General features: G+C 44.4%; 1 protein-coding gene across 4 annotated transcripts in view; it reads right to left on the reverse strand.

Moving 5' to 3' along the window:
* NIT1 (nitrilase 1) overlaps positions 1-9,794 on the reverse strand; it is a 15,414-nt gene continuing 5,620 nt past the window's right edge. For 3 of the 4 annotated variants that reach the window (XM_070730302.1, XM_070730299.1, XM_070730301.1), the window contains 3 exons: positions 3,561-3,736; positions 1,896-2,021; positions 1-1,021 (listed from right to left, as the gene is read on the reverse strand). In XM_070730302.1, the coding sequence (XP_070586403.1) occupies positions 743-1,021; positions 1,896-2,021; positions 3,561-3,736 (581 nt within the window). In that variant the 3' untranslated portion in view covers positions 1-742. The remainder of the gene's footprint in view (positions 1,022-1,895; positions 2,022-3,560; positions 3,737-9,794) is intronic. The other variant, XM_070730300.1, reaches the window with a different exon arrangement.

The raw sequence follows: 9,794 nt of genomic DNA on the forward strand, positions 1-9,794 counted from the left end.
GGTTTCCCATGGAGAGGAGCCTCGGGGGAATCCCAGCAGCGCAAAAACGGGCGCTTCGCTGGCAACGGAAGTCCGGAGGTGGGGTTTCCCATGGAGGGGAGCCTCAGGGGAATCCCAGCAGCGCAAAAACGGGCGCTTCGCTGGCAACGGAAGTCCGGAGGTGGGGTTTCCCATGAAGAGGGGAGCCTCGGGGGAATCCCAGCAGCGCAAAAACGGGCGCTTCGCTGGCAAGGGAAGTCCGGAGGTGGGGTTTCCCATGGAGGGGAGCCTCAGGGGAATCCCAGCAGTGCAAAAGCGGGCATTTTGCTGGCAAGGGAAGTCCGGAGGTGGGGTTTCCCATGGAGGGGAGCCTCAGGGGAATCCCAGTAGCGCAAAAATGGGCGCTTCGCTGGCAATGGAAGTCCGGAGGTGGGGTTTCCTATGGAGGGGAGCCTCAGGGGAATCCCAGTAGCGCAAAATGGGCACTTCGCTGGCAACGGAAGTCCGGAGACGGGGTTTCCTATGGAGGGGAGCCTCAGGGGAACCCCAGCAGCGCAAAAACGGGCACTTCGGCTGGCAAAAGGGGGTGAGTTTTGGGCTTGCACGCATTTATCGCTTTTCCATTGATTCCTGTGGGAAACGTTGTTTCATCTTACAAACTTTTCACCTTACGAACCTCGTCCCGGAACCAATTAAGTTCGTAAGACGAGGTATCGCTGTACTTGCAGCAGCCAAGCCCCCTCCGCGGGTCAAGCCGAGCCCGTCAAGGGGACACAAAGCCCCACTCGGCAGCTGCCCGTCCGTAGAGCCGAGGCTGGCGGTGGGCAAAGACGGGCATCTCCTGTCGGAGTCGGTGCAGGTAGCCCAGGTCGATTTCGGCAAAGCAGAGGCCGGGCCCTTCCTGGCACTGGGCCACGATGCTGCCCCAGGGGTCCACCACCATGCTGTGGCCAAAGGAGGTGCGCCGTGGGTGGTGCTGGCCCGTCTGGGCGGCGGCCACCACGTAGCACTGGGTCTCGATGGCACGGGCTCTCAGCAGGACCTGCGGACGGGAAGAGAGGATCAGCTGGAAGGGAGCTGGGAGGTCATCTGGTCCAGCCCCCTGCTTAGGCGGGAAACCAGTTTTTAATAATAGTAATAATAATAATAATAATAATAATAATAATAATAATAATAATAATAATAGCGTTTGTAGGTCTTCTAGTACAGCCCAATAATAATAATAATAATAATAATAATAATAATAATAATAATAATAGAGTTGGAAGGGACCTTGGAGGTCTTCTAGTCCAACCCCCTGCTTAGGCAGGAAACCCTACACTACTTCAGACAGATGGTCATCCAACATCTTCTTAAAAATTTCCAGTGTTGGGGCATTCACAACTTCTGGAGGCAGGCAGTTCCACGGATCAACCGTTCTGACTGTCAGAAAATTCCTCCTTAGTTCTAAGTTGCTTCTCCCCTTGTTCAGGCCTTGTTCTCTCCCCCAAAAACTAAGGTGCGTCTTATACTCCGGAAAAATATGATAAGAAGGACGAGAGGGAGAAAAGGAACCGGTGGACTTAATGGAGGTGGCCCCAAATTTCTGTCGCTAAGCGAATGGCCCATTTTGCAGCCTGTCTTGCCAGAGTTCTTAAGCAGACCCTCGTTCTTCGGTTAGTAACACAATCATGAGGGCTTCCCCACCGGCGTTACTTGTCAGACGGTCGCCGAAAAAGGATCATGTGACCCCGAGACATTGCGACCGTCATAAACACGTTTCGCTGGCCAAGTGTCTTTGAGTTTTGATCACGTGGCCCAGGAGAGGCTGCAACGGTCGCTAGGTGTGGGAAAAAGAGTCCTAAGACATTTTTTTCAGGGCCGTGGTCACTCTGAGCGGTCGCGAAGTCCAGCTGAGGACCACCTGAGGGACTCACCTCCCAGTGGGCAGCGCCGGTTGTCACGGTGAAGGCTGACGGGTAGGTGAGAATCTCAGCGCCCGCCTGGGCCAGAGCCAGGGACATTTCCGGGAAACGGAGGTCGTAGCAGATGCCGAGCCCCACCTGGAAGAGGGACAGAAGTGGTGAGAAACATCCAGAAACTTCCGTCGGTAAGAACGGAGTATATCAAACTTGGCAACTTTAAGACAGGTGGACTTCAACTCCCAGAATTCTTCAACCAGCCATGATCCTTGCGTATCATTTACCTCAGAGGTCTTCAAACCTGGCTAGGTTTGAAGACCTCTGAGGTAAATGATACCTCTGAGGTAAATGACAACTTTAAGGCTTGTGGACTTCAACTCCCAGAATTCCTCAGCCAGCCATAATCCTTGTGTATCATTTACCTCAGAGGTCCTCAAACATGGCAACTTTAAGACTAGTGGACTTCAACTCCCAGAATTCCACAGTCAGCCATGATCCTTGCGTATCATTTACCTCAGAGGTCCTCAAACTTGTCAACATTAAAACTGGTGGACTTCAACTCCCAGAATTCCACAGCCAGCCATGATTGTTGCGTATCATTTACCTCAGAGGTCCTCAAACCTGGCAACTTTAACGCTTGTGGACTTCAACTCTCAGAATTCCTCAGGCAGCCATGACCGTTGCGTATCATTTACCTCAGAGGTCCTCAAACCTGGCAACTTTAAGACTGGTGGACTTCAACCCCCAGAATTCCTCAGCCAGACATGATCCTTGAGAATCATTTACCTCAGAGGTCTTCAAACCTGCCAAGACCTGGGTAGGACCTCATGGTCCACCTAGTCCGCCCTTATACTACTTCCTGTACTTTATCTTAGGATGGATCTATGTTTATCCCAGGCACGTTTAAATTCAGTTTCTGTGGATTGACCAACCATGTCTGTTGGAAGTTTGTTCCAAGCATCTACTCCTCTTTCAGTCAAATCATATTTCCTCTGGTTGCTTCGGATCTTTCCCTTCAACTGACCCTCAGAGTGTGGCCCCCTTGTTCTTGGGTCCACTTTCCTATGAAAAACACTTCCCTCCTGTGTTGCAATCATAGGTTCAAGTTTGTTCCAAGCATCTACTACTCTTTCAGTCAAATCATATTTTCTCATGTTGCTTCTGATCTTTCCCTTCAACTGACCCTCAGAGTGTGGGCCCCTTGTTCTTGGGTTCACTTTCCTATTCAAAAGACTTCCCTCCTGTATTGAAATCATAGGTTCAAGTTTGTTCCAAGCATCTACTCCTCTTTCAGTCAAATCATATTTTCTCACGTTGCTTTTGACCTTTCCCCCAACTGACCCTCAGAGTGTGGCCCCCTTGTTCTTGGGTTCACTTTCCTATTCAAAACACTTCCCTCCTGTGTTGTAATCATAGGTTCAAGTTTGTTCCAAGCATCTACTCCTCTTTCAGTCAAATCATATTTTCTCACGTTGCTTCTGACCTTTCCCCCCAACTCACTTCAGATTGGGAAACACTGGACTAGATGACCTCCAAGGTCCCTCCCAACTTTGTTAATCTGAAACAATTAATGGTCACGAGGCCTTACCGGTACATGGAAATTAAATGTAAAGGTTAGATGCTCTGGGAGGGGTTGGGGGGGCTGCAGGAGAGGTCGTGGAGCCCCTTTGAACCCCGTACCTTTCCAGCTGGAGTGGACACAGGCGGCACCATCTCTGGTCCAGGGTTGGTGAAGGCGCTTTCCTTCAAAGACACCTTCCCTTCCAGCTCCACGTCAAAGAGGTGGATCTTCCGATAGGCAGCCGCCACGGACCCTAAGACCAGCCTCGCCCAAGGGAAAAAAACAAAGGAAGGATCTGGTAGATTAGAAGCCGATAAAAGATATCGAGAATAAAATTATCATCTCAGGTAGGTCATGGTCAAGCCACCCTAGAGGTCATCCATAGACGATTGACGGCAGAAAAAGACCTCATGGTCCATCTCGTCTGCCCTTCCACTATTTCCTGTATTTTATCTTAGGATGGATCTGTGTTTATCCCAGGCATGGAAGTTTGTTCCAAGCATCTACTACTCTTTCAGTGAAATCATATTTTCTCATTTTAGAAACATAGAAGACTGACGGCAGAAAAAGACCTCATGATCCATCTCGCCTGCCCTTATATTATTTCCTGTATTTTATCTTAGGATGGATCTGTTTATCCCAGGCATGTTTCAAATTCAGTGACTGTGGATTGACCAACCACGTCTGCTGGAAGTTTGTTCCAAGGATCTACTACTCTTTCAGTGAAATAATATTTTCTCATGTTAGAAACATAGAAGATTGACAGCAGAAAAAGACTTCATGGTCCATCTCGTCTGCCCTTATACTATTTGCTGTATTTTATCTTAGGGTGAATCTATGTTTATCCCAGGCATGTTTCAAGTCAGTGATTGTGGATTGACCAACCACGTCTGCTGGAAGTTTGTTCCAAGGATCTACTACTCTTTCAGTGAAATAATATTTCCTCACGTTGCTTTTGATCTTTCCCCCAACTCACTTCAGATTGTGTCCCCTTGTTCTTGGGTTCACTTTCCTATTAAAAACACTTCCCTCCTGGACCTTATTTAACCCTTTCACATATTTAAATGTCTCGATCATGTCCCCCCTTTCCCTTCTGTCCTCCAGACTCTACAGATGGAGTCCATGAAGTCTTTCCTGGTCAGTTTTATGCTTAAGACCTTCCACCATTCTTGTAGCCCATCTTTGGACCTGTTCCATTTTGTCCATATCTTTTTGTAGGTGAGGTCTCCAGAACTGGACACAGTATTATTCCAAATGTGGTCTCACCAGCGCTCTATATAAGGGGATCACAATCTCCCTCTTCCTGCTTGTGATACCTCTAGCTATGCAGCCAAGCATCCTACTCGCTTTCCCTACTGCCCGACCCATTCTGAGACTGTCAGAAATCACGACCCTTACATCCTTCTCTCCTGAAGTTTTTGCTAACACAGAACTGCCAATACAAGACTCAGATGGAGGATTCCTTTTCCCCAAGTGCATTATTTGACATTTGGAAACCTTCAACTGCAGTTTCCATTGCTTTGACCACTTATCTAGTAAAGCTAAATCATTTGCCATATTACAGACTGTCAGAAATCACGACCCCTAAATCCTTCTCTTCTGAAGTTTTTGCTAACACAGAACTGCCAATGCAAGACTCGGATGGAGGATTCCTTTTCCCCAAGTGCATTATTTGACATTTGGAAACATTCAACTGCAGTTTCCATTGCTTTGACCACTTATCTAGTAAAGCTAAATCCTTTGCCATATGACAGACGCCTCTAGGAATATCAACCCCATTGCACACTTTAGAGTCATGGGCAAATAGGCAAACCTTCCCCTAGGTCACTCACAAACCTATTGATAAGAATATAGACCCAGTACAGACCCTTGTGGCACACACCGCTTGTCACCTGACTCTGCTCAGAATACTCGCCATTCACAATAACCCTCTGATGTCTACACTTCCGCCAGCTTGAAATCCATTGAACTATCCAGGGATTAAGTCCAATCTTCACTAACTTATCTATCGGCTCTTTCTGTGGAACCGTATCAAAGGCTTTGCCGAAGTCCAGATAGGCAATATCCACGGCACAACACATCCGAAAGTTCTGTTCCCGGGTCTATTTGACCCAGACCGCAAATTGTTCATTTTAGGTACTTATATTTGGTCTTTTCGAAAGCTTTTTTCCACTTGGAAACAAGTTTGACCATTTCTGCACACAATGAAATGAAAATTGAAACTGGAAAAAAATTAATGCTTATTGGTTTATTTTGATCATAAAATGCGCCCCCCCCCTTTTTGTGAATTTCTTTTCAATTTATAGATATGATGATCAGCAATGTTAAATTTAGTAAATCAATGCCTAAGATATTAAAAATATTTCTGATTTGGAGCCTAAATTTTTTTTAAAGTGAAAATGGTTGCAAGCATTTTTTTTTTGGTGTGTGTGTGTGTGTGTGAGGCCTTATTTCTGATTAAAAAACCCCATAAAGCATCATTTTTTTTCAGCTCATTTATACTTTTCTTATGTTCAACTTTACTAAAATTGAACGCATTTTGCAGGCTAAACTACCTATAAATTGAAAAAAAGTTTACCAAAAAAAGAGGGCGGCTGCCTTTTATGACCCAAATAAACCAATAAGCATTATTTTTTTCAGTTCATTTATACTTTTCTTATGTTCAGAAATGTTCAAACTACCAATCCCACACCAACTTTACTAAAATTGAACGCATTTTGCAGGCTAAACTATCTATAAATTGAAAAAAAGTTCACCAAAAAAAGAGGGCGGCTGCCTTTTATGATCCAAATAAACCAATAAGCATTATTTTTTTCAGTTCATTTATACTTTTCTTATGTTCAGAAATGTTCAAACTACCAATCCCACACCAACTTTACTAAAATTGAACGCATTTTGCAGGCTAAACTATCTATAAATTGAAAAAAAGTTCACCAAAAAAAGAGGGCGGCTGCCTTTTATGATCCAAATAAACCAATAAGCATTATTTTTTTCAGTTCATTTATACTTTTCTTATGTTCAGAAATGTTCAAACTACCAATCCCACACCAACTTTACTAAAATTGAACGCATTTTGCAGGCTAAACTATCTATAAATTGAAAAAAAGTTCACCAAAAAAAAAAGAGGACGGCTGCCTTTTATGACCCAAATAAACCAATAAGCATTATTTTTTTCAGTTCATTTATACTTTTCTTATGTTCAGAAACTACCAATCCCACACCAACTTTACTAAAATTGAACGCATTTTGCAGGCTAAACTATCTATAAATTGAAAAAAAAGTTCACACAAAAAAAGGGGGGGCTGCCTTTTATGACCCAAATAAACCAAAAAGCATTATTATTATTTTTTTTCAGTTCAATTTTCATATCATTGTGTGCAGAAATGTTCAGACTACTTTCCAAGTGAAAAAAAAGTTTTCAAATTGACCAAATGAAGAATTTTCGGGCCGGGTCAGGGTGACCCAGGAACAGAACTTTAGGCCTATTTTTTTTTCCAGCAAGAAATTAGCCCCCCACCCTCCCCAAAAAAATTATCATAGAACCCCTGAAATGATGCAGAGTCATGAAATTTCAAGTTTCAGATATGCAGGGGATTTTTTTTACAGGGTCTTAAACTTTGATTTTGGGTTTCACGGAGTTTTTAAATCGGTGTTTACAGATAACAATGTCTTTGTTTTACACACACACACACAAAAATGCAGGCAAACAAACCACCTATTGGTTGAACACCACAATGTAAACATCAAAGCATCCCAGATGCTGTGTTTTGACTTAAGAAGTTGTGTAAACACAACCACTCTACGTCGTCAACATGCTTTATATTTTTGTTGGAGGTGTGAAGTTGAATGGAAATGTTTGTTGTTGGTTTTTTTCAACAAGCATAATTTTTTTCCTAAGAATCCAGGTTGGCTCAGCACATTTCTAACTTATTATTATTATTATTATTATTATTATTATTATTATTATTATTATTATTATTATTATTATTATTATTATTTAGATTTGTATGCCGCCCCTTTCCGTAGACTCGGGACGGCTCACAATACAATAAAAACAGTTTATAACAAATCTAATAATTTAAAATTTAAAGTATTTAAAAAACCCCATTATTAAGTAGACATACATACAAACATACCATACATAAATTGTATAGGCCCGGGGGAGATATCTCAGTTCCCCCATGCCTGACGACAAAGGTGGGTTTTAAAGAGTTTGCGAAAGGCGAGGAGGGTAGGGGCAGTTCTAATCTCTGGGGGGGAGCTGGTTCCAGAGAGTCGGGGCCGCCACAGAGAAGGCTCTTCCCCTGGGTCCCGCCAACCGACAACTTTGCTCTCTTGCTGCAGGAATACGAGGGGAAACGGGAAAAAGAGAGAGAGACACACAACCCCACCTGATTTAAGGGTGCTTCATTCATTCGTTCATTCACTCACTCATTCATTCATTGGATTTGTATGTGTTAGTACATGGTACTCACCGGTAGTTGGGGTTGCCATGTATGTAAACTACCAATGGTAGTTTGTACCTTTATAGATGCAATATACCTTTAAGGACTTTGGCTGGTTCGCCACAAGAGGGCGCCAGCGCTCTCTCCCGATGATGATGCTGGAGAGCTCATTCATTCTTTGCCTTGACCTTGTGGGCGAGAGTACATTTTGCTACATTTTCTTTGGCGGGCCCCAGGGGAGGAGCCTTCTCTGTGGCGGCCCCGGCCCTCTGGAACCAACTCCCCCCGGAGATTAGAACTTCCCCCACCCTCCCTGTCTTTCGTAAACTACTCAAGACTCACTTATACCGCCAGGCACGGGGGAGTTGAGATATTCCTTCCCCCTAGGCCATTACAATTTATGCATGGTGTGTTTGTGCGTATGTTTGGTTTTATAATAAGTTGTTTTATTATTGGATTGTCACATGCTGTTTTTATCATTGTTGTTAGCCGCCCCGAGTCTACGGAGAGGGGCGGCATACAAATCCAATAAATTATTATTAATTATTATTATTCATGCTGCTATGTACGGTTTGTTGTTTATTTCTGTTTTGTGCTTGTAAATATTTATACAGCGATACCTCGTCTTACGAACCCCTCGTCATACAAACTTTTCGAGAGACAAACCCGGGGTTTAAGATTTTTTTGCCTCTTCTTCCAAACTATTTTCACCTTACAAACCCAAGCCGCCGCCACTGGGATGCCCCCCACCTCCGGACTTCCGTCGCCAGCGAAGTGCCCGTTTTTTGCACTGCTGGGATTCCCCTGAGGGTCCCCTCCATGGGAAATCCCACCTCTGGATTTCCCTGTTTTTGCGATGCTGCATGGGAATCCCAGCAGTGCAAAAACGGGCGTTTCGCTGGCAACGGAAGTCCGGAGGTGGGGTTTCCCAGCGAGGGGAGCCTCAGGGGAATCCCAGCATCACAAAAACACGGAAGATTTGATACGGTTCCACATAAAGAGCCGATAGATAAATTAGTGAAGATTGGACTTAATCCCTGGATAGTTCAGTGGATTTGCAGCTGGCTGAAGCGTAGACACCATAGGGTTGTTGTGAATGGCGAGTATTCTGAGCAGAGACAGGTTACACGCGGTGTGCCACAAGGGTCTGTCCTGGGTCCTATTCTTTTTAATATGTTTGTGAGTGACAGAGGGGAAGGTTTGGTAGGGAAGGTTTGCCTATTTGCCCATGACTCTAAAGTGCACAACAGGGCTGATATTCCTGGAAGGGTCTGTAATATGGTAAAGGATTTAGCTTTACTAGATAAATGGTCAAAGCAATGGAAACTGCAGTTTAATGTTTCCAAATGTCAAATAATGCACTTGGGGAAAAGGAATCCTCCATCTGAGTATTGCATTGGCAGTTCTGTGTTAGCAAAAACTTCAGAAGAGAAGGATTTAGGGGTCGTGATTTCAGACAGTCTCCAAATGGGTGAGCAGTGTGGTCGGGCGGTAGGGAAAGCAAGTAGGATGCTTGGCTGCATAGCTAGAGGTATCACAAGCAGGAAGAGGGAGATGGTGTATAGAGCGCTGGTGAGACCCCATTTGGAATAATACTGTGTCCAGTTCTGGAGACCTCACCTACAAAAAGATATTGACAAAATTGAAGGGGTCCAAAGACGGGCTACAAGAATGGTGGAAGGTCTTAAGCATAAAACGTATCAGGAAAGACTTCATGAACTCAATCTGACTTCTGGAGTGTTCTGCCTGGCCCAGAAACAAAGTAATTAACTTAAGACACAAACATTCACAAGCTTATAAAAAAAGGAAACAAAGATATACAGAAAGTTGCAAGCCTTGGCGTCTGCCGGAGTCATGTTAGTTTATGAGTCCAACAGGTCAGAGTTAATAACTCAAGTCAGCACAGAA

Source organism: Erythrolamprus reginae (assembly GCF_031021105.1).
Source record: "Erythrolamprus reginae isolate rEryReg1 chromosome 13 unlocalized genomic scaffold, rEryReg1.hap1 SUPER_13_unloc_9, whole genome shotgun sequence".
NCBI lineage: Eukaryota > Metazoa > Chordata > Lepidosauria > Squamata > Dipsadidae > Erythrolamprus > Erythrolamprus reginae.